Raw genomic sequence first — 24,926 nt, 5'->3', positions numbered from 1 at the left:
CGGGCAGAAGTTTACACCGGAGCGGGTTCAGAGAAGAGACGCAGCGGGCGGACGGACGGAGCACCGCGTCCGTCTCAAAATAACCCCTTAATGACAGATTAAGTGGTGTTAATCCGGGGAGGGGGCAGCGTGACGCGGTCCGCCAGAGCGCGCCTGATCTGGACGCGCAAATGGTTTGAAAGAGCGCGGCTGTTACAAATCCACTGCCCCCCCCCCCCCCCCCCCAACCCCCAAAAAAATAAACAGAATTCCGCCCAAACAATGGTCGACACAGAGGAAAATACATTCGTCTTCTTCTGGTCAAGCATTAAACACAACAAGTGTTTAAAGACGCTGCAGAACTCGATCAATCAATCAATCAGGTGATTGACAGACTTACCCACGCGAGCAATCAGCGCTTCTGTGACGTTCACCTCCAGACTGGCTGATGATCATTTATTATGCAGTAAGTTAAATAAAACAAAGATGCGTTCATGGAGCTGCTGGCGGGATGGTGAGCCCCCCCGCCTGCCCCCCGCCTGCCCCCTTTTGTTGTCCGGCCGATGCGCTCCGCGAACACCAGTGGTCGTTTGCGCGCGTGTCGTGCACAAGAAGCAGAGGTTGCACTGAAAATGGACTGTAGGTAGCAGCTGCTTCCCCTCCCACTCTTTCACACTCCACCTCCTCCACGCCACTCCATGTCGTGATTCTCCCCCCCCCCCCCGCAGAATAAGTGTGTGCCGAGATGCGCTTCCTCTCTTTAGTGGAGATTTAAGAGCGTTTTCTTTAAATCAACGTCACATCGATGCTTATTTGTGATTCGTAATAAAATAATATCTCAAAGAATCTCTGGAGAATTTTCTGTCATGATCTAAAATCTAAATGCACGCTATAGGCTTCAGGGGGTGCAGTTAGATTTAACTGGGGGCAAATATGCATCCAAAATATTCTTAAATATTTTGTAGGAAATTGGTTTAGGTAGGAAAAAGATTTTTTTCTTTTCTTTTATTTTGGAGATCAAACAGGCTGGCTCGTAAAGCTAATGAATTTGCAGGTGAAGAAATTGAACAAAGCTGACAAATTATGAGAGTTGGTTATTATATTATATTATATAAATTATATATTATATTATTATTCATTGTCTCGTGTTTTGTTGTTAATATATTATTTTATTTAACTATTTTTGTTGAATAGCAGAATAATTAAAATTCACAATAGTTTAATAGCTTGAATAAAGTTTTATTATTTCCAAATACAGAATGTGACCTTAATTCTAGGAAAAATAATTATTATAATATTGTTCAATAATGTTTTCATCAAGATTAATATCTCTATATTTTATATTTTACAGCAGCAGCAGCACTGTTTTGAGGCTGCCCGCTCCGATCTGTCGGTATTTGCTGTATCTTCATGCTACAGTAACGTCTTTACTATTTACAGCACACATGGCGTGCGGCTGTAAGCGCTGGCATCTGTCACAATGTCAAATCTCAACTATGTCAATTTAATGTATGAATATTTAGCTAATTTCCATGGATCTAAGTGCAGAAGTGGAAGCAACCCTGTAACACAATCACACTTTATATATACTCTGCATTGTGTACAGCGTTGTGAGCTGTGTGAGATCAGAGCGGTCTGTGGTGTTTTGACAGATCGGGAATTGATCTGTCACCGTGTTTGGTTCACTTGTCAGCAGAATATGTCTAGGTGTCTAAATACAGGCGGCGCCCAGCGAGCCAGCCTGAAACGAGCTTGTGCATGAAACAGGAAGAATGAAAGAGGAGAAAGAGGAAAATGACATACATTTAAGATTGTTTTGGTAAGCCTATCAGACATGTCAGAGGTCTGTCTAATGTAAAAGGAAAATAAACTTGAATACATTCATCAAGTAAACTCTCTTGGATTTGCTGAATGAACATTTAGCAACTTAATGAGAATATTCAAGATATAATTGTATAATCAAAATCATAAATGTCCTCACATTTATTATTCACCGTTAAGGGTTCTTCATCATCATCATCATACTGAAGTAATCCCAGTTTTTGGGTCAAGCGTTGCTGTCAGAGCCGACAGAGACCAAGATTTGTGTCTGAAAGTGTTAATAATTTTACATCAAACTCAAGGAGGTTTCCTCAGAATCATGATCTAATATTGAGCTGGCCACAGGTCCTTCATCAATAGAATGCTGCGCCGAGACAGCACAAGGTGTAAGAGCTTCTAGACAGGTAGTAGTAACCCTTCATGAATTATTATTTGCTTGTACTGTCTAAAATTAAAATGAAGTCAAAGAAACAATTAAGAAGAGAAGCTGGAGGGACGAGACAGTGATGCTTTCTTTCTAGAAGCACATGCCCTGTGTTCTGAGTATTGTTTTTTGATTTAATAATTCCTTGCCTGACAACAGTGGATTTCATTCTACACTTCTGGCAATGTCCCCGTTCATTACAGAACGTAACGTGATGCAGATTTCTTTTGCCTATACATTTGTGAAGGCGGTCAGTGGGTGGAACGAGGGCGGCAGCCGATCCACATAAGGACAGGGGGTGGATGTGGCGCTGCTTACGTAATGAACCAGAACGCCGTAGGAGGTACCACAAAAAGAAACTGCTTTGACACCAGAAATGTCAAAGTCAGCAGGCTTCTGACACGTTTTTGTGGACGGCCTTGCAACAGTGAGAAAATCCAATATTCATCCAAAAAAAGGTGAAGTACAAATCTTTTTAATACTGAAGATTGTAATGAAAATAATGTCATCAGCATCTTTGTTTTCTTGGTTTCTTGGAGAAGGTTAGAGGCTGTGTTTCAGGCAGTACTTTCCCCTTTTCAGATCTCTTCTCATGCCGTCCTTCTGCTGCTCCTACACCCCCGTCTGCTCCCTTCACATGCACTCCTCCTTCATCGTCTCCTCTCTCTTTGCCTTTCTGAGTGTCAGCCTCTGCCTTCCTGCTGGCCTGCTTCCCTCTGTGCGCAGTCAAAATAACAATTCTCTTAGTTTAGCCGTCACACAGTGTTTTTTGGTAAAGTGCTTCACAAAGCAGAAATTGCACTCGATTTGGATTTTCTAACCCAGCACCAATAATTAACTAAGATAATTTCCCCCCCTATTCATTAAATTAATTAATTTATCCAGTGTGATTACTCAACTATAGCTACATTAGCGACAAATGAATTTACACGGAAATTCCAACATGCTATTTACTCGTGAAAATTTGATTAAACTTTACTGACATTTGTGAATTAACATATAGGTATTGATATGTCCACCATCTGTCTCTCACCGTCTCTGTTTGCTCTCTGGCGCCCTCTGTGGTTGGATGGAGTGCTGTCGCCTGTGGCTTTCAAGGGTTGAGGAAACCTGCGGCGGTGAGAAATTAAAGAGATAAAAAGAGACAATGCCTTCATCTCAAGACTTGTACTCAAATATGAGATTTTATGTTCACTGTAAGCATTAACAAGTCTGATTCCACCTCACATGCAACTTTGCATGATTTGCTTCTAAAATGTGGGAGATCTGCTCGACTTTCCCTCCAACTATTTTTTTTATTTATTATTATTATTATTTTCTATTTATTTATTTCATTTGTAGCACAAGGCAGAATGTACTTGACTAAGTTTTTTGGGCAGATCAGATACTCACCTATTTTATGACAAAAGGAGCAGAAGAAAATGAAAGAGAAATCATAACTATACCCGAGAGATGAGCTACAGATCACATTTGGTCTGCCGTCTGCAGTTCAGCTTAACAGGTCATTTTGAGTGGAACACTTACCTTTGCAATTTCCGAAAGGTAGGCCCGCCTCTCGTCATTGGTTTTAAGAAATGCCTAACACACGAAACAAACCAATAGTATCACTTATTTAGCTGTCTGCACCAATCTGCTCATCTGCCGCTTGTTCGTATTAAAAATGTATTTCAGGAGGTCATCAGTGTTAAAGAGCAACAGATTACATCATGGATTACTCGCAGCATATACCCTGCATGTTAAACGGCCATTTAAATAATATTTCAGTATAGCCTAGTGACAGAAACACAAGACAAAGGTTTTACATCAGTGTTTTTTTATGGGTTAGGGTTAGGGTTATTCAACCCTATGGAAAGAGGTGATTTGTATCTGAAGTGTTTTCCACTAAACTGAAAGCTGCATGTCTGAGAAATGAATAATGTAGGCGTGCATATATTGTGACCCTGTGTACAAACTACTGCGTAATAAATATAGTTTTTTCGGCCCTCTGTAAATCCAAACCTTTCCCTCCTGCTCGATTCTGAGATGACAGTCCATCAGCTGACTCTGGAGGTTGGTCTTCTCCTCAGTCAGGAGCTTCAGGCGTTGTCTCAGTGTTTCCTGCCGCAAAAGCAGAGCGGTTGCTTTCACACCAAAAGCATCATACATGCGTCATACAAATTTTTCAGAATGATTTGCAAGAATTTGTGCATCGATCCTTCTGTGTTTCAGTTGTTGTAACTTGTAACTGTAAAACACAGATGTTTTCCTTCACCCCAAATAATATTTGCTGGTCTTTAAAATCTAAGCATTTGATAGAAAAAATAAATTCTCAAGTGAATTATTAGGCTGTTGCTAGCATTGATGCTACAGAATATATCTGAAGAAAGGCTCAGAATATTGTTGTCAAAATATTTACTCGCTGCACTACTTTTATAATATAATAATTATAATATTATATTATTATATTATTATAATATAATATATAATATAATAATTCCTATTCTTCTCAGAATCTATCACAGAGTCAACTTTATAGTTTATCTAGAAATAACAATTCCTCGATCTTTCTGTCACTCCTTCAACGCTCTAATGAGCATCTGTTAGCTCTGCCTCGAGGCCCACAGACAGAAACACGCGTTAAAACATTGTAATCAGTGTGCATTACTCCTCCGAGGTTTGTAATCCTGTGATTACAGCTCAGTGATTAAATTCTGCTTTGTTCAGCCTGCATGAACTGGACCATGGGGAGCAGCTGGTATTATTACCCTCTCTGTCCTGCCTGCCCTCTCTGTGAAGTCTGTGTCTCTGGCTCCCTCTGCTGGTCAAAATAAAAAATTAAAAAGAACTGACCAGATAATAATAAAAGGTTCAAGATCAACAGGAACGGAATGATTCCACTCACCACTGCCATGTCATCATATGAACGTATGGAGGCCAGTCGATCTGCCAAAAAAACAAAAGATTGTGTGGCCACGTTAAGACTTGATAGGAATATATCAGAGTGGCTGCTTCTTATATTCAACTCATTTCACTCTCACATCAGAAACTTGCCTGCCAAACATCAGTCATTCAAATGCACATTACAATCAGAAAGAACATGATAAAGTGCCTCTTATACAGAGCCTATATGGAATAGTGCCATCGAACGCTAGGTTCCAGCCCAGTAAGTTATTCTCTCTCTTATTTTTTTTATTTTTTTTTCCTACATCCATTTTGCCCTTATTTTCCAACTTATTTTGGGCAGCTGATGATACTCATAAATGGAAATATCTTCTGCTTAATAACAGAGAGCATTAAGTCTCTCCTGAAATATAATTAAAGTATTTTTTATTCCTACTTTTGCTGGGACGCAGACATACGTTGCTTTTCAAACCACGTTCACTGATCACCGGGTTGAAAATCTGAGAGCTATACTGGGTTAGCATGTTTGTCCCATCAGCAGGAGTTTCCATTCAGACTCATGATATTTTTTTATTTTTTTAAGTAATTGCAACATAGTGGTGGCTGACAGCTGACATCATCGGTTTAAATATAATAAAATTAAATAATAATAATAATAATATGCTTTATTTATATAGCACTTTTCTAGAAATAAAATTCACAAAGCCCTTCTACAGACAAAAAAAATAAATAAACAAGAACCATACAAACAAAAAAATACATAATCAATAAGCAAAACAGTGCAAAACAGATTTTTAAAAGCAACAAGGGACATTGATGAGACGAGGTACCCAGTTTAAAAGCAAGAACCATAAAATAATAAAACAATGTTAAATGAAAAGTAATTAAAATAGAGGACACCATCAATCAAATAGGAACTCATTTCAAAACGTACCCATCGGCTTTCCCCGCAGGCCGTCCAGTCTCTCGCGAATGAGCGACATCTGTCTGTCCAGCTGTTTGTTCAGCTCTGTCTGCGCTTCGAACCTCGTCTTCCATTCATTTCCTGGCGCGCCGGAACAAACAGGAAACGCGTTCGACTGACAGCGCTACATGACATGCTAGCTGCGTTAGCATCACAAACACTAGCTGAATCAGTGGCAGCTCACCTTCGCCATCAACACTGTGCAGTCTGTCCTGCAGTTCGCGCGTCGTCCTCCGCAGATCAGACACAGACTCTTCAAGCGTTTCTCTGTGATGAAGAGTAACATTTCTAACGTGACGTCATCCTCGTAACAGAGCTCCGGTCATTTTAAGATAACTTACTTCGTCTCTCTCTCCTGCTCGAGTTCCGCCTGCAGTCCGTCCAGGTTGTTGTGGTCGTTTTCTCCCGTCATGTTTCTGACGCGCGGACGTCACGTACAGAGAAATGTTTGTCCCCCGGTTGTCATGGAGATCGCTGCTTCCGGGTTTTCCCTCGACGAAGCGAAACGCAACTTTTGGTTTTAGGAAAATAAAAGTTCTGTATTCTTGGAAATTAATGAAAAAATAATTATGGCTTTTGGAAAGTATAATAAGAACTTTATTTAAATTAAATGAGACTAAAATAAACAATGAAAATCAGTGAAACTAAAACACAAGGGAACATTTTTCTGAAACTAATGGAAACAACAGAAATGTAGATTAAGAACTACAATAAACTGTGTGCTCCTTTTAAACTAAACTACGAAAGGAAAACGTAATAAATTAACTTTATTTTTTGGTGAAGTGATGTCAAAGCGATAAAGATCAACAAGGCTGTGGTACACAGAAAAATAATGAATGACTTGTAAAATATATTTATATATATATATTATATATATATTTTAAACCCATTTTGTATATCAACCTCTTAATTTTACTTCCAACATAAATGCCCAATGAGTGTCTGTTTGATTTATTTTATATTATTCTCATTATTCAATTATAATTGAAAATACAAAACATGCAATCAATGAAGCAGAGCTAAACGTTGTGCGTGTTTGTGATCCCTCTTTAAGAATACCTTTCACAATAAAGTAGGAAATAACAATCAATCTCTAGTCATCACTCATAACTTCTATTTTGCCACTTTCAAAGAGATTTCAGCAGGTAGGTGATGAATTATCTTTTTATACAGTAATAACAGGAATGTTGCCAAACAAATCTATAAATATAACCCATAACAACAACCACACAAATAAGTGAATCATACAACTGAAAACAAAGTAACCAACTCTGACCTAAAAAAATATATTTCAAGAGATAATGAACGCAAAATTGCACTTTTTCTACTGCTTTATAGGATAATTCCAAGATTTTTTTTATTTGAGGCATCCTCCAGACACAAGAACAGAATTAATTTCCTATTTTTTCTTTTCTTTCTTCTCTTCTGCATGTATGTTCTTCCCATTTTTGTTTTGCTGATCTTCCTGTTGCTGTGACTGTTTCTGTGCCTCCTTCCCCTCAGTTCCTCCTGGCTCTCCTTTAGGGGTTTGGACCATGGCTTTCGCTGTCTCTTTACCCGCAGTCTTCATGAGCGCTTTGAGACCCAGATTGTCAATGTTGTATGCAGTCACACCGATATTGACCGCTGAATTGAGCGCAGTGCCTGTAGCTTCACCGGCATCATCGCCATACCTTCACCACGAATAACGTGGAGGAGTTAGGGAAGAGTGGTTTAATGAGAGAGAATAAATGAGGCACTGGAGTAATGTGACATGTAATATTGACGTTCTTTAAATTCCTTTCAATATGGCAGGTTTAAAAAAAGAAGTCATATTTTATTTATATTTGCAGCAGTTTTATTAGTAACAAACCAGGAAAACAGGCAAGAGCATCACCACCCAATGCAAATTAATGACTGCGCTGATGTTAGCATACCTGTACCAAAGGCCAGAAAGACACACATAAAACAGAAGTTTTAAAGACACCAAGTCAAAAGAAATACCCAAAGCTTTTACTTAACCTGTCCAGATGTGTTAGCTGTAGTGATACATTTTTTTACAGGATCTTATTGAGGGTTATTTTCTGACTTGATCTGGGTTAATGAATGAGCGCATGTGAAAGGGTTGAGCTGGGTCAGCCCAGGTCTTTGCCTTTATTCCAGCATGCAGTCATATGTTTCTTGACATTTTTATTAGATTCTCTAATCGCCTAAATCTGAAATGAAATAGGTGAAAATCAGATCAGTTTCCCAACGTACCAAGAAGGAAGCAACAAGTAGAGCGACTGTCAGCCTGGTTTCTGATGCAGGACAATTCCAGCAACCAGAGATTGAGAGATAGAAAAGAAGATCATGCTGGGAATAAGATCTAAAAACATTTATTAACAGATATAAAGGAGCAGAAATGTCAAAACTTACTTGTACTTCACATTTGTGACAGTCTCTGCAGAAACACTTTTACCAACCAGCTTCGCTCCGGTCTCCAAACTAGTCCAAACCGTAGAGAAACCTGGTTGGGATGTCGGTGAATTAGTTGTTTTTTTTAGAACTGAAGTATTATACCTTAATGTTTGATCTAAATATAAACCACACAGGTAAAAACCTTGGAAGCTGCTGGCAGCCACAAGCTTGGCTCCTTCCAGGTTGGATGGTTGTCCATCGTTGCCCTTCTTCAAAGACTCTGGGACCAGCTTCGCGCCGTGCTTCTTCACATGAGGTGCTGCTTTCTCTGCCACGTGTCCCATCACCATACTCACGCCATCAACTGCAAAATATACACCACAGATTAACATGTCAAAACATGCACACTCACTCATTTACAGAGATTATTAGAATCTGCTAAAAGAAAATTATGTTTCTTCCTGTGTCATTTGTTATTATTTACCAATATAATAGAAGATTGACACATTTTATTATAATTGTTGCTAAAGCATAATGAAATAATTCTGGCCTTTGTATTCTTTTGTGAGAATTATTATAATACGATTTTTTTATCCTTCTTATAGTTCCTTACCTAAGAATTTGCTGACCCGCACTGCACCTCCAGTGGCCTTCTGGACCACATACAGACTTCTGTGGACATGTGGGCTGACCTCCGTTGGGGTGTCTTCAGGCGTCACGTTGTCTCGAATCTTGGCTCCTCCTCTATGGATGGCCCTACTAGTGGCCTCTGCTCCTTTCACAAGCTTGACACCAAGCTTTGATGCTCCTAAAGACAAACGAATGCTGGGTGATGAACACACATTTGGCCGACCAAAATATCCACTTTCGCGAATGGAGTGGAGGTTAGACTGATACTGTATATATAATGTAAACATCGTCATCTAGTGGCGATTTTAAATAGATCTACACACACACAACACCAAGGAGCAGTATTTTATTACATCCGCCGCCATGTTTTTGCTGGCGTTGTTTGTCTGTCTGTTAGCAAGATAACTCAAAATGTTACAGACAGACCTTGATGAAATGTTCAGGAAATGTTGGGAATTTTACCAGGAACAGGTGGATACATTTTGGTGATGATCCAGAAGAATTCCCAGATTCTGGGTCAGTTTGAAATGTTCATTAACTTTGCAGTCAATGGAGTTCAAAATGTGTTCCTCAATATCTCAGTTGATTATTAACCGATGTTTATGGAATTTGACACAATCATGTAGGGTGGGGGTCTCTACCTCACCACCGAACTTCATCTGGATCGGATCCAGAATAAGGTCAAGAAAAAAAGATTAATTTTAACATTGAATACTCCATTTATGGATTCAAAAATCTGTTAAAAATACACATAAACTCTGATTCACTTTTACTTTCCATGGTTGATGTATAAAGATACCAAGAACAATTTAGAACCTTTTGATGATGATCCAGATTAACATGTGGATGGTGTAAATCCAGTTGGGGGGGAATGAGCTGCTTGGCTGAGGTCTGCGCTCTCGGAGTGCTTTTCTAGATTTTCTTTGTTATAAATCACGCTCACAAACATACCTGACAAAATCCCTTGTGACATTCTCTCACTCCATCCAGGAACTGGTGGTTTTCCCGGCACCCCTGTCTGATCTTTTGGGGCCACTAGGGGGATTTTCTCGCTCAGGTTGACGACCTCTGAACCAGTCTCTTCTGGACCCTGTCAGGGAAACTATGTATTTACTTATTCAGAAACACAGCAAGATTGTTGAAATATCTTAACATCTGAACAAGTAGCGTTCATTCCTTGAAGCTGTTCCTAGTGAAGTGTCAAGAGAGCAAAGTGACACATACTGGTGCATTCACAACACCAAGGGGATTGTTGTTTAGACGAAACGTAAGGCAGCAAAGACCTGAATGAGTATGTGTGAGAGACAGGAACGACACACTGGGTGCTACAAGAAGGCGAGAAAACATGAAAACTATCTTTTGATCCACACCCCAAACACTATTTTTCTCAAAAAACATACAAATTCTCTGTAAAACATATCCAAACAGCAAATACTCGCCTGGATCCTGAGTTCAACGAGCTGCATTAAGAGGTCCTGAAACAACTCCTGATCAGCAGCAGGCAGTTCAGAGGACAGAACTATGCCCACGTACGACCCCGGAGTTTCTGCCAAAGAGTCAGGGAACATATAGATCCCGGAGTTCGCTAGTAGCACTGGAGTGTCTCTGGTCAGCGGGTATAGCCAGTCACACACCTTCAAAGCATAACAGTTTAAATATATTACAAAGGAACACTTTCATGTCTGACATTCTTAGATTTAACCTTAGATCTTTGACAAAAACCAACAAAAACATCACATTATTTGTTGAGCTGGGCGTTAGGTCTTCAAGTCAATGGCATGATTATTCCAAACAATTACCCAAATTAAGATGAATGCAAAGTGATTTGATATTTCCTTTTTTTTGTACACTGCCTGACAAGGTTTGCAGCACAAATATGCCTCATTAAATCTTCCTTCAGCTTCAAGATCTTCCCAAACGACAGGCCGCATTCCTTCTGCTAGAAGCTGACCTGATTGAGACCTATTAACTGTCTCATTGTGTTCCCATGCATTTGTTCTGGATGAATACAGTTTAACATTATTTGAACAGGGGCTGAGGATATTTTTGCACATATGCTAAAGAAACAATACAATAAAGATGAAGTCAGTGTGAAGTTTTAAGAACCGGTTAGGATATAATATTCAGTTAATTGCCCTGGTTTTGTTCGTTTTGTGACCTGAAAATCATCCCACATCCAATACTATTTTCTAAAGGATCTTTATTTATAAGGGACAGCATCATACAGCATGTACAGTGTCCCCAGTTTTCCCCCATCAGGACTCATCTCACCGATCTACACAACATTACGCCCGGCAGAGCGACCCTGCGAGGGTGCAGGATGCAGAGCAGCAGCACAACAGAAGCACCGAGTCATCTGGTAAAGGGACCATTGTCTGGCTGCAACACAAAGAGGCACGCTTTGCACTGCAATCTGCAGCCGGGCATAAAGGATGCTTTGTAGAGATGACAGAACATATTATTCATGTTCAATGTTTATCGACTCGATGCAAAAATCAGCACACAGAAGGTCAGAGTGTTGTTGTTTGTTTGTTTTTGGAAGGGAGTTAATAGTAATAGAGCTGTGATAAAAGTTAATAACATAATTGTCTGCAAAGGATCAATAAATGATCTTTATCTTATCTCTTCTATTATCACGGAGACACAGATAAAGTTATTGAAATATATTTCTGAGTATATGAAGAGTAAGAAAGTGAATTAGAGAGGAATGTTTTATCATTTAAATGTGTTTAGTTCTACATGCATCATTTAAAATTTAGATTTCACATTTAAAATAGTCCAATATTCTCATAACTTCACACTTTTGAGTTTGGGTCACCGCTTGAGGGAATCACCTTGAATAACACATCTAACAGTGCGTCATATCCAAATGCAATAAGACACTTATTGTTTACTTACATGCAGAAATGCACCGGAACCTGAGCTCTGACCATCGATTGTCATGACGCGTAGGAATCCCGTAGAGGACAGCGAGCTGACCTGCCCATTCGGTGCCACGAAGAACATTTGCACCCCGGCAGGAATGAAAATCAGCTCCTTGCCGTCTGCTTCGGCCTGCTTTCCTGACCCGAAGCCGCTTCCGGCGGGACCGTAAGCCAGACTGTGGTGGTCGGCTGTTGCCAGTGGGGTGTACGGAGGAGGCTTGCTGCCTGGCCGAGCCATGGCTCCGGTTCCTGCTGCTGCCAGCCTGTTAGTGTGCACTCCAGCAGGGGAAGGGGGCCTGGGAGGGGGGGTTTTGTGCAGTGTTGGAGCTGTGTGTGGGGTGGCGGCGGGTACGGTGGGGTACAGGTGGTGGAGGGAGCTCTGGGGGGGCTGCTGGTTGGGTGCTAGGTCTGGGTAAAGATTCCGAGGGAGATTCTTCAACACGGAGCTCCTCTGGGATCTTGTCGTGACCCGAGAGGTCCGCAGATCAGCGAGGTGGGAGCTGACAGTGGTCAAAGTGTCCATCATCCTGTGCTGAAGCTGCCTGGCCGTGTCCCAGGCCGCTCCCTCGTGCCTCTCCCCCCCAGTGGGGACTTCTATTCCTTGGGTTAGGTGCTGTCGACCTTTCTTGTAGCACTCTAGCGCCTCGGCTCGTTCCCCAGCCTCCTCAGCAGCCAGCCCACGGCTCAGAGAGTGAAACGCCAACTCGTATTGGTCCTTGATGAGCAGCAATTCTGCTGGACCAGCCATAATGACCAGCAGGGACGGAGACACTAGTGAGGACAACACACACACACACGCACGTTGCGTTAATAGCGAACTACATGTGTGTTAGTTAGACTGTTTAATTTAAAATCAACACCATAATTATAGGATGTCAGGAACAAAGAGACAGATTGGACTACATCACCAAGACGACAGCGAGTATCTCCACCAAAACAACGGTCGCTGAGACGTCGTGTTAAAACGAAGGACCGGCCTTCATCGTCTTACTTCAGCAGTAGAGCTTTAAATACAAAAAGTATCATTATGCTTTTCCCAAATATACCTCAAAATGCAGTCTCTTACTTATTTAATCTTCAATGTTGTATCTTAAATCCTTATTCTCCATCATTAAACACACACATAAACTGCCATTTACATTAATGGTTCGCGTCTCAAGTGCTTTTTACCCTAACCGGGGTGGGCAGTTATGTTTTCCATGGGGCCACAGGAGAAACAGAAAATATTCTGGAGGGCCGGAAAAATGTCATTTATTCAATTAAATTTCTCAAAACAATGGTAAAATAAATGTGAACGTTTTACCATTTGTGACTCATATTAGTGAACATTTTCAGTCACATCAGTCAGTCAACCAAAGGGCCGTATGTGGCCCTGGGGCCGTACAATGCCCAGGTCTGATCTAGATGGTTTTGGGGGCTTTTGGGTCAGCAGTGGTGTATGTTTTGGATTTTGGGATTAGAGCCCTCATTATTATTTAAATACTGAATGGTTTTGATTTCTAACTGTATAATTAACAAAAATCTAATTTGTCAATTCTGTGGCGCATCGAACTCTATTACTCGTCTGTACCTGCTGACGTTTCATTAATCCACTTAATCTCAGGTATGGGAGTGAGAATAATCTCAGTCACGCACTGGATTCCATTAGCATGAGTAAACACATCAGGTTTTACCTGAACAACAAGCCTGCGTGTGAATTTCACAGACGCTCTTTATTAACTTCAGAACAGGAATGGAATGGAAAGCTTTTATTGTCAAACAGCAGTTGACTCATTCTTGTGTAAAATGTAACGATCAGCAACAACCTGTTACCTTATCGGTCACCAATACTTATAAAAACTCCACTTCTGACTTACCTCAACAGAAATACTTCAATATCCAGTAAAAAGGCAAAAACACTGACGACATAAAAGTGTATTATTGTTTTCAGGGAGTCGTAAATTCCGTCAGGGCGGCTCTGTCGCGCTTTCCTGTAAATACTGTTCACTTCTTTGATTTAAGGTCACCTGGCGGACCGGCAGCAGCGAGCGCGAGCGTCAAACCACCTGAGTTAAAAAAAATAAAATAGACTTCCGGCAAATATTTTCAAAATAAAATCAAAAGGGCTTCAGTTAAAAATGATTCATTCAAAGAAAGCGTAACTTTATTTAGAAGGAATAGGACATGAAACTGAATTTATTTTATTTCAAATTCCTTTTAACTTAAATGCGGCGTTACTTGTTCATTACACACATAAAATATGAAAAAAATAAAGCTTGAACCAATTTTATAATTACTCTAAAAATATATTTAAAGTATTAAATGCTGATGTTTATAATCATAATTTGAGATTTAAGATAACTGAATTCAAGATTACAAATAATAATTTATTTAACAGTTATTAAAACATTCAATTAAACATTACTAAGTGTAGAAAGTTTTCAGGCATGACGTATGTTTAAAACAATTTATTGGTAGATAGCATTAACACAAACTAGAAGGAAGCTAAATCGAATAAAGTATTCTAGAGGGTATCGGTGTATTTTAAAATTTGTTGGACAACTCAGTTCATTTGTTCTGTTGTCCTCGATTAATATAATTTAATTATCTTTGAACAGAAACACGAAAAGATGGGTGGCGCTATGATTCATAAGGACGTCAGAACAGCAGGTGGCGTGATCAATGACACATGACAGTACCTGCAACAGACAAATACAGTCAAAGATATCAAATTGGACAAGTACAATTGTACCCTAGTACAATTATTGACAAGCCAACCAGCCTACAAATAAAAGAGGCCTGATGTTTGCATAAGCTGTCAGCCATGCCGTTTCAATCAATTCAAAGGAATATATTTAATAAACTACTAACTAGTGTTTACTTTGAGCTCTTATACTTCTCCCTGATGGTCTGTTGTGGCCAAGTCTCTGCGCTGACGTATAGGTGATGGAGGTCAGTGTAGCAGGACATAATATCATCCATAGTATAACCAGTAAAGGCATGTAAAGGATCAGGCTAAAACATGAAAATAAAAATACAAATATTAGTTTCTTTTCTTTTTATGTCAAAGAGATTCTAAGCACTCAATGCAATGATCTGAATAAACTTACCCAGAGAGCTTGGTTTAGAATGCAGTTTGCGAGACAGTAAGCTCCAGCTGCTATTATAGATGGGGCGTATTTTAGTAAGGGATCAATTTCCAGCAGGCTTAACTCTGCAATATACTAAGAGCGGACAAAAACACATCGCTACATCAACAAAGACCGAGGAACAAGGAAAACGTGGCTATAAAGCCGCACACTGGAGTTGTTGGTTTTGCTCACCAGGGCGAGGTTCTTGGTGATGGCGCAGACCTTGTGGATGGACGTGAAAAGGTGAAGGAACTGGTCCGAGGTGGGGGCCAGCAGCTCGAAGGCCAGCACCTTCAGGAAGATGTGTTCCATGCGCAACAGCTGCTCTTTAGTGTAGGTGCCGTCTGTGACGTACACAAAGTCACTCAGCTCGGGAGGGGAGATTTCCCCGTGTTTTCTGCAAGTTGACGGATCAGCTGACATCAGGATTTCAGAGAGGGGGGGTGGGGGTGGGGGGGGTCGGTGATATGAAATCTTTGAAAACACAAAACCTACTTACGCAGCAGTCAGTAACGCTGCTGTGCCGACCAGCTGGAGCTTGTTCCGCTCCACACATTTCGTGCGGGAGAGAAAGCGGTCCAAATAGTTGACAGCAAGGTGCAGCGTTTCAGAGTGAAGCTTGTATTCCTGGCCAACCTCCGCCAGCCAGTCCACCAGGACGGCCCGCATGTCGTCTGTGATCTCTGGGTGGTGTCTCAGGAAGGCTGGCCTTGGCCGGAACCTCATCTGGGCATTAAAAACCAAAAACATCACACGCTCTAAATATGTTCATATTTGATCTCTCATAGCTCAGATAATTTCACACCTCTCGCTCCCTCAGGTGCTGGTAGATTTCCTCTGTGTACTCAGAAGCACGCAGGACGTCTTCTGATGCCATAGAATCATCGTCAGACTGCATAGAAGTGTCCTGGAATGAAACTGCAAGAGGGAATACCGTCTTAGTAAAGAGCAAAAAAAAAAAAAAAAGAGCAAGTCCTTTATAGCGATAAAGGATTTTGTTCCTGCCGATCGCACCTGAATCGAGTTCCAACAAGAGTTTAAAATTCTTGTTATCAAAGGCATCCTTTTCAGAATCTAAGCAAGAGCTGCCCGAGCTCAGTTCTTGACCAGAGGCGGCGAGAACGACCTCGCAAGACTCTCCGGCGGACACATTATAGCTGGAATTGGAGGGACAGCCAAAGAAGGTGGGCTGGGATCTATCTGAGATCGAGCTGTGTTTGGAAAACTGGCTTCCCTGTGAAGAGAAATGAGACATGATTGAGAAGTTCCCGTTCGGTGAGAGGCGATCGGACCCTCGGACTCTCCCTGCTGCACCCGACTTACTCACCTGGCTGGCAGACTGACTGTGCTGTTCATTTTCTGACAGCGTGCCAAGAACCACCCGCTGTCTGGCCCGCTGGACAGGCGCCGCATCCGCTCTACCGGGATGCGGAACGTTTTCTATGTCAATCAGACTGTTGCTAGGGGAATTTGTGCTTCGGTCCATCTTAAAAAAAAAAAAAAGGAGATGGGAAGAGAGAAAAATTAATAAGGTGGTACCACAAGCAGAAACACGATCCACGTGGTTAACAGTTTAATATTAGGAAGGTGGGGCGAGCCGCTCCTCTGACGGCCCCTAATGGGAATGATCAGCAGAGTCCTTTCTGATTATTTGGAGTGAAACAGCGACATCTGGTGTACAAACGCGAGTCAGAACTGCTTTCTGGAAAGTCAGGCTGTTGGTTTTTACTTCGGGGTGTAAAAACACACCCAACGGAGCAATTAACAGTCGGTGACGTCACGTCTCACCTGTCCCACTATCGCCTCATCTGTCACCTTAATACAATAATTGGGATCCCTCCTATATATATTTTTTGAAATTAGACGGCTAAAAATAAGTGCTATCAATCAATCAATCAATCAATCAAAATCTTTATTGCAAACACAATGGTCCAATTAAAAAGCACACATAACATTTACAACATTAAAGTTGCTGATTTTAATTGCGCGTCTTCGTAATTGCATATATTAGAAGTATTCACATTTAGCTGTGGAAAAGTGTAAACAGGTACAATTTGGTACCTGCTTGGCTCGCACAAAAAAAATGATTAAATAAAAAAAAGAGAATTGTAATACAGTCATTGTGAAAGATAAAAATCCACAATGGACAGAGACATTTTAATAATTCTGTAGAATCCAGTCGAATTAGAAATAACACAACTAATGGTTAAATAGTTTTACCGAAGCCGTCCGTGCTATCAACCAATGTAAGAGCTACGAGAACGAAAGTTACGATTACCGTCTTTCAACCGGTACCGTAAATAGCGCAAACATGACGAACCTTTTCGTTTGCATCTGATTAAAATCTTTGTCATAAAGATTTCAATTTGCTCAAATACATAAACATGCAGATACAAACCTTGTTCCCCGACTGACTGATGCTATAATCTTTGTTTATTTGTCTCTTTTTCACTCTTTATCGTTATCGAGTTTCTTGTTTTTCTGTCTGTCAAGCTCGCATTCGTTGCCGTACTTCCGGTTATACGGCTGTTATCAAAATAAATGCATAATCTTACAACGTAATTACTACGCATGTAAATAACGATAACGCTGCTTGTCTACTTTTACAAATTCAGCAGGAAACCATGTTTTCATGATCTATCTGATGGGCCTTGAGGAGTAGATGCAATAAATAGCATTCAATTCAATTTAATTCAATTCAAACTTTATTACTGACTCAAGGTACAAAAAAAAAAACAGAACAAAACATTAGATAAAACATATTACAATGCAAGCATGTTAGCATTATGTGTATTTTAAAAACGAAAGTGTGTATTACTAATATTTTAATAATAGTCTTTATTCTGGTACTTTGCACTGAGGGCTTTGCAATTTCGTTAACTTGTTGTAATGGCAATAAAAAACTATTTTATTCTATTCTATTCTATTGTATTTTATTCTGTATTGGCTCTTTTTATGGCCCCTGTTATTCCTACATTGTCCATAAGGTGGCACACTTTCCTCATAGATTAAGACGTTCTTCTACGGTACTATTCAGGAGATTAACAGCATGATGTCATTTCTAATAAACAAGTTGGCGGCGAAGACGCGAACACAGCCACAAGAAGGGAATATGGAGAGAGAAAATTATAACCAATTCAGTGACATTATCATACTTTCAATATCTCAGTTGGGAGCCTTCACTCACCCAAACACCTTCGGGATGGAGGTGGTGCAAAGCGCTGAAATATCAACCTGATTAAAAATAGAAAAATGCTTTTGATGTAGACATGCCTGGAATTACTATTGTTGTTGTTATTAGTGCTGTTGCATCTTGTGACTCATTGCAATTTTTTTGTTTGAACTCAATTTTTATTTTAACAAGAGTGCACATGTTGAAAGGAGAAAATAAATTAAAATGTATTTTAGTCCATTGCACTGCATGGATACAGACTTGGTGCTGGGTTATATAGCAGCGTCAGTTGCAACACACACAAAGAAGGCCGATGGTACAGTGAGCGATTACCTCTCTGACACAGGATATTGGAACTTTACCCCAGAAACGGTACAATATTCTGCAGCTGGCAGACAAGGCAAGTCTCCTGTGGATATTTTCTCACAATAATGGACACACACCTGCATAAACACACATGCAAGCTTAAACACAAAACACAACATTCTTCTCATTTCCATTCAGTGTTTAAGCAGACGGCGCTTGCATATGACAGATCGCACTGCACTGCTGCCATTTCCTTAGTGTGATTTGACAGACTTTGGCCAGATGGGCTGGTGGTTTGAGCATCACCTCTAAAATACAGCTCCATCTGGGAGAATCCTTCCAGGCGACGATGGACAAATTCCATCTCACATGCTGCACCCTCATCCAGTGGTGTTACCTCCGCCGGGAGACATCACAACTGAGACAGCACAAAAAAAGCCTCCGTGTTAGATGTGTTAGATGAAAATACAGTCTAATCTGCTAAGGTTTAACAGGGATTTTTTTTCACTTCTTCTTATGCAGCAGAAAAAGCTCATTTACTGATCTCGAGTCCCTTTAAATTTAGGAATCACAGTGAAATGAACCAATTGTCTCTCTTTAGATGTGGCTGCAGATGAGGCCTTGTGGATTCTAATGCATCACCAGTTCTCGGTACCCATTAAATGTTAACTATTGTCTTTTCTCTTGAGAAGTTTGTTTGCTGTTGATTGGTTGATGTTTCTAGACAAAATAGCTCAACCACCATGGAATTCATCTCAACACTTTCGTTTTAGGTGTCATCGGGTTGGATTAGGAGAAGCATTCAGTATCTCTACGCGGGACAGTTAGCGCTACGATACGTTTTCAAAGTGACACGGAACCGGACTCCAAAAAGGTTCAAGAGCTCAGGAGCACCGAGAAAAAAAAAAAAGGAAAATATCCTAAAATAATTTGAATAATGAAAGAACCACGAAAGTATTAAAAGCCTTGTTGATGGTTAAAATATGTCATCCAGTCTTTGTACACTGATAATGCTTGATTTAATGATTTAATGACATTTTGTTGAGAATAATGAGGTGGAAATTTGGTGTCAATCATTCTTTTGGGCCTGAGGCAGAGAGGGAGGATGAGCTCTGTGGTTGGAGGAGGATGGAGCTCCTTTTGCCTATTTATGGTGGAACAAACCAGGAAACAACACACACACACAATTTAATAATTCATTATGCGAAGGGAATGACTTTTGCTCCCTCCTTGTGGGAGCGTCAGCAGATGCCTCATTGGAGGGACACCCTTCATGGCCTTCCAGTCAAGTGGAAGCAGCGTTTGGACAAAGGGCTGAGCCAATCGGTCTTCAGCTCGTCTCTTCAACCTGCTATTGGCTTTTCACTCCAGAGAACACCCACCGCATCGCTCATGCTGCTTCCACAGGAGCTGGATCATAGTGCCGACGCTGAAGCGAGCAGCTCCAGGACGCACGCCGGGCTGACGTAATAACGTGCATTCAGTGTTGGATCAGTGAACGGTCACAATACAACACAGACAGCAGTTGTCAGGAGTAGAGGAAGCAGCAGATATGGCATTTACAAGTATTTGTCCGTGTTCCTTTACCCTGAATGGACATCAATGTCTCGCCCTTGTTCCAAGCCCGCTACATATGAATAATAAATGTCTGAAGAGCAAGGCTTCTTCTTTTCTTTTCAATTTAAGGGACTCCAAATCTTTTGGTGCATTAAATTATTCATACATTCAAATGAATCTGACTTTGAGGACGTCCATCGTCCTCCCCCCCCCCCCCCCCCCCTCGCTCATGAATTTAAAGTACATGGTTGTGGCGGTGCAGGTTTCAGCAGAGCAGAGGCTTCAGAAGGGTCCCGTCCACCGCTTCACGGATTGTGTTGTCTTTGTCCTACTCGAGACACATGGTGTGTTGTTCTTTTGTTTTTTGTCATTTTAAACAGTGTCAATGTATTTTCTTATTCCTCTCATTCTTATTCTGGTGTGCGGTCTGTCACACTGCTCTGTGTGTGTGTGTGTGTGTGTGTGTGTCACTGTTATGCCTCAGTGTTTTTCTCTACTTCAGCTGCTGCAACCCATTTTGATTGACAAGACATTGCCATGATACATTAAGTGTATCCAGCACAGCTGATATCTGATGTTCCAAATCTTTTACAAAGATCACATCTTTGAGAAATACTTTTTTTTTTTTTTTTTTACAATTTCTCAAAAATGAGGGATGCCAAACTATATTTTTACAGTGACAAACGGAGGCAAAATAAAGCGTCCCGTTGCTCGAGTCTCTCATTTAGATGTTGTAAGCTTCTGTCTCAGTGGGGAGTTTTCTCAAACTGATTCAGATTACCAGAGAGTTTCAAACCACAGCTGGTATGCGGCTAAAATACACTCAACTTCTAGCAAATTTGCGACTAATGTCTGACACTTTCCCATCTGTTATGTAACAGATTAAAGCTATTCCCACAAGTTTAGCAGAACAAGCCTCCCAATTTCCCAAAGATGCAAAAGCAAACACGCACACACACACACACACACACACACACACACACACTAGCCCAAAATAGTCTCCAAAGGCTCCTGCAGCCCCCTCATTGAAGCATGTCTCCCCTTCATTATCATGCAGTGCAGAGACTGGTGTCCTCACGGGGGCAGCGCTGGGATGGCGTGGACTCAGAACAGGCTGGGAAATCAGAGAATTACACAGAATTGGCGGCCACGCCTTCCAGGATTAGGAACAAAAGCCAGCTGAGGCCAAAGCTCTTATCTCCATCCTTCAGTCCTCTCGCCCGTCACACAAAGACACACGAGCAGCAAGAATCCTCACAGGAATGCTGGAGTGTGCCGAGACAAGTGTGTGTACTACTCACACAGACGTAATTATCTTTGCTCAGCATATACGCTCCTTAGAAAAACAAGAAGCGTAAGATTCTCTGTGATAGTCAAATTCTGGAAAGCCATTTCTAAGCCTAACAGACTGGAGGTCAGAAGAAAATAAGACACATAATGATGAAATGAGACAACATTCCCTTCCTCTGTCCTCGGCGTCTCTCTCAGCAGCATCGACATCAGTGGAACCGCTCTAGAGGGTCTCATTAAAAATATTTATCAAGCTTTTTCTGCTGGTGCAGATTAAGAAAATATTCACAAATGAATATATGTTCCTCAGACGAATCGCGAACCTCCTCACACAGCTGTCACATCTGTCGCACGGCACCCAAAATTGGATTTGGACGCAAAATAAAGTCATCTTCATCTTCATCTCTGCCGTCTGATGATGATGAATATATTTATTAGATAGAATGTTAGAGTACAAGTACAGTCACACAGTAGCATGTATTACAGTACAAGTACAGTCACACAGTAGCATGTATTACAGTACAAGTACAGTCAAACAGTAGCATGTATTACAGTACAAATAACGTCAAACATCCTGTCTAAGAGGAGCATTTCAAAAAAGCCCTTGCGGGCTTGTTTCCGTTGAAAGTCCTTCGTACATAAATCATCCACAAAAAACAATACAAATAACAATACAAATAAAAATAAATCCAATATTAAATTACGCAATTGATGCAACGTAACATTAGAAAGACAAAAATAAAATGTTATTACACCGCCAGTGCAAACTAACAATTAATCTAAAATAAATTACACCACTGATGCGAGATGACAATAAATAACTTACATAAATTACAATAAATTACTAAAGCAATTAATACGTGCAACATAGGTGGACAAAAAAAAAGGAGGGGGGGTTTGACCCGGAGAGAGTCGTGATGGCTATCTCCGTTTGTGTCCCCCTGAAAGGTGTATTTTTAGGGCCTTTTTGAAGGAGGCCAAAGAGGTGCATGTTTTGAGGGCGGGAGTCAATCCGTTCCACCCTTGGGTGGCCGTATTGTAGAAAGATGATTTACCCATGTTAGTCCTATAGGAGGGGGTAATCAGGTTGTTGTTTGAGCTCCCTCTAGTGTTGTGGCTGTGGGTGTCACTAAATCTGTGGAGGTGTTCCGTCAGGTATGCAGGGATTGAGGGGACTGAGGGCAGAGCTGCATTGACTATTTTAAATGCCAATCCCATTTTGAGTTGTTTAACCCTATCTTCTACCCTGAGCCATTTTAGGCTAGCAAAATGTCCAGGAAGAAGGTGGGTCATGGGCCCCAGATTGAGGAGTAGCCGAATCAGTTTATTTTGGGAGGTTTGGAGCCTGGTTTTCAGGGACATTTTGATGTTTGAATACCAGGACGTGCTAGCATAGTCAAAGAGGGGCTGAACGAGGGCTTGAGCAAGCGTCCGGAGAGCACTTTTGTTGACAAAAGCAGACATTCTGCCCAAAAATCTTGTTCTCTGATTGACTTTTTTGATCACCTTAGTTGCCATACTATCGCCAGACAGGTATTTGTCAAGAACACAGCCCAAATAGGTAATCTCTTCTTTGCTGGAGATGACTGTATTATCGACTGTGACCTTGAAATCATTAACATTTATCTCACGCAGAGAGTGTTTAGACCCAAAAAGAATCGATTCGGTTTTACCAAGATGTAGTGACAGTTTGTTATCGGTAAGCCAAGTACGGATTCTGGTGAGCTCAGAGCTGAGAGCCTCCTCAACCTGCACTTTGTCCTCTCCCGAAATCAGGAGTGCTGAGTCATCAGCAAACAGGAACAATTTGCAGTTACAGGCAGCATTCATGTCGTTAATGTATAGGAGGAACAGTAACGGCCCCAGAATGCTGCCTTGAGGAACCCCGCAGCTTACCGGGAGGGACGAGGACAAGGTTCCGTTTATGTCTACCATTTGTTCTCGTCCCTCAAGGTACGATTTCATCCAGTTTGTTGATGTGCTATCAAAACCAATCGCCCCTAGTTTGTTCAATAGGATTGAATGGTTGACCGTGTCAAAGGCCTTCTGGAGGTCCAGCATGACCATGCCGCAATACTTGCCCGAGTCTACTTCACGCTTAATGTAGTCGGTCAGATATATGAGGCACGTGTCAGTGGAGTGGGATGTTCTGAAGCCTGATTGGAATTCAAAGAGCAGGCTATGCTCGGCGAGGTAGCGGTTGATTTGCTCCTGGATTATTCTCTCCATAACCTTTGAGATGGAACAAAGGATGGAAACAGGGCGGTAGTTGCCAGGTTCTAATTTGTTTCCTTTTTTATACAGAGGGATAACCCGCGCCGTCTTGAATTCCTGTGGGACGTGGCACTGATTGATGGATAAATTTATCAGATGGGTTACCACGGGGGCGATAGAGACAGCTGCGTCTCTGAGGAACCGGGTGGGTATGTTGTCAAGGCCTGTGGCCTTGTTAGGTTGAAGGGCAATTAGTTGTTTTAGCACATCAACGGTATTTACAGGTGTGAAAGAGAAAGTGTCCTTTTTGGCACCGAGCTTCTCATAGTGAGTTTGGATGTGGTCAGAACCGTACAGACCTGAATGCGGGGGGAGTTTGCTGACCAACAGGGTGGCAATAGTGGTGAAAAAGCTGTTAAAACAATTTGCTACCACCAACCTGTCGGTCTGGAGCGAACCACTTGAGTTAATGCAGATATTACTGGTTTTTGTTTGGAGTCTGTTGCTGCAGCCTAATTGTTTTAGGGCCTCCCACAGTTTTTGTGGGTTGCTTTTGTTTGCCTCAATGTTCTCATTTAAGAAATTCTTTTTGGCATTTTTTATCATTTTGTTAACCTCATTGCGTAGTTTTCTGCTTTTTTCAAGTAGTTCCTCGTTGTTGGTTTTTCTGTACTCAGAGTAACATTTGTTTCTGAGCTTGATGGCATTCAATATTTCCCCCTTCATCCAAGGTTCTGTACGGGCTCTGACCCGAACAGCAGTTATGGGTGCTATCTTATCGATTACGGACAGAAATGCAGATTTAAAGGAAGACCAGGTCCCCTCGACAGAGGCGGAGTTTAAAGTTTCAGACCAATCCGTTTCCTCCAGCGCTGTTGTTAGAGCTTCTGGGGAGTAATGCTTCATGGTTCTGCAGTTTATTGTGGTATGGCAATGGGCTGCAGGTCTATGAATTTTTCGAGTGCAGAAGATCATGTTGTGATCACTTAGACTGCACTCGATGACACCACTGTTTTTGATTCTAGATTTGTCCGATGTCAGGATTAGGTCTATGATGGTTCTAGAAGTGGTGCTTACCCTTGTAAATTGCTGGATCAGCTGGGTAAAGTTATGCAGATTACAGAAGCTGCTGAAGGATTTGAAAGTCGGGGTGTCTTTCCGAAGGACATTGGTGTTACAATCTCCTATCAGAATGACCTCCGAGCTCCCCAAGCCGATCACATGCTTCTCCAATAAATCATAGAATGAATTTTGGTCTGGGGGTCTGTATACTGCG

General features: G+C 41.2%; 3 protein-coding genes across 3 annotated transcripts; all 3 read right to left on the bottom strand.

Annotated features, from left to right (window-relative positions):
* Window positions 1–98: 98 nt before the first annotated feature.
* On the bottom strand, window positions 99–6,497 carry ccdc169 (coiled-coil domain containing 169). Its single transcript, XM_068744293.1, has 9 exons — window positions 6,410–6,497; window positions 6,253–6,335; window positions 6,039–6,149; window positions 5,106–5,146; window positions 4,223–4,321; window positions 3,749–3,802; window positions 3,258–3,334; window positions 2,793–2,940; window positions 99–158 (listed from the first exon to the last, which is right to left on the bottom strand). Exons 1-9 carry the CDS (start codon window positions 6,478–6,480, stop codon window positions 99–101), a joined length of 744 nt encoding a protein of 247 aa, XP_068600394.1. The 5' UTR covers window positions 6,481–6,497.
* Window positions 6,498–6,850: 353 nt separating this feature from the next.
* Window positions 6,851–12,749, bottom strand: sparta (spartin a). The gene is made up of 7 exons (XM_068744821.1): window positions 11,976–12,749; window positions 10,517–10,711; window positions 10,029–10,167; window positions 9,061–9,255; window positions 8,650–8,811; window positions 8,466–8,556; window positions 6,851–7,741 (listed from the first exon to the last, which is right to left on the bottom strand). Exons 1-7 carry the CDS (start codon window positions 12,747–12,749, stop codon window positions 7,468–7,470), a joined length of 1,830 nt encoding a protein of 609 aa, XP_068600922.1. The 3' UTR covers window positions 6,851–7,467.
* Window positions 12,750–14,627: 1,878 nt separating this feature from the next.
* Window positions 14,628–16,597, bottom strand: ccna1 (cyclin A1). Its single transcript, XM_068744292.1, has 8 exons — window positions 16,439–16,597; window positions 16,126–16,345; window positions 15,917–16,029; window positions 15,611–15,837; window positions 15,304–15,508; window positions 15,091–15,204; window positions 14,862–14,995; window positions 14,628–14,679 (listed from the first exon to the last, which is right to left on the bottom strand). Exons 1-8 carry the CDS (start codon window positions 16,595–16,597, stop codon window positions 14,628–14,630), a joined length of 1,224 nt encoding a protein of 407 aa, XP_068600393.1.
* Window positions 16,598–24,926: the final 8,329 nt, after the last annotated feature.

This window comes from Brachionichthys hirsutus, chromosome 10 (genome assembly GCF_040956055.1).
Source record: "Brachionichthys hirsutus isolate HB-005 chromosome 10, CSIRO-AGI_Bhir_v1, whole genome shotgun sequence".
NCBI lineage: Eukaryota > Metazoa > Chordata > Actinopteri > Lophiiformes > Brachionichthyidae > Brachionichthys > Brachionichthys hirsutus.
Note: the sequence above shows the minus strand (reverse complement) of the source record. Positions and strands in the feature narration are given on the sequence as shown.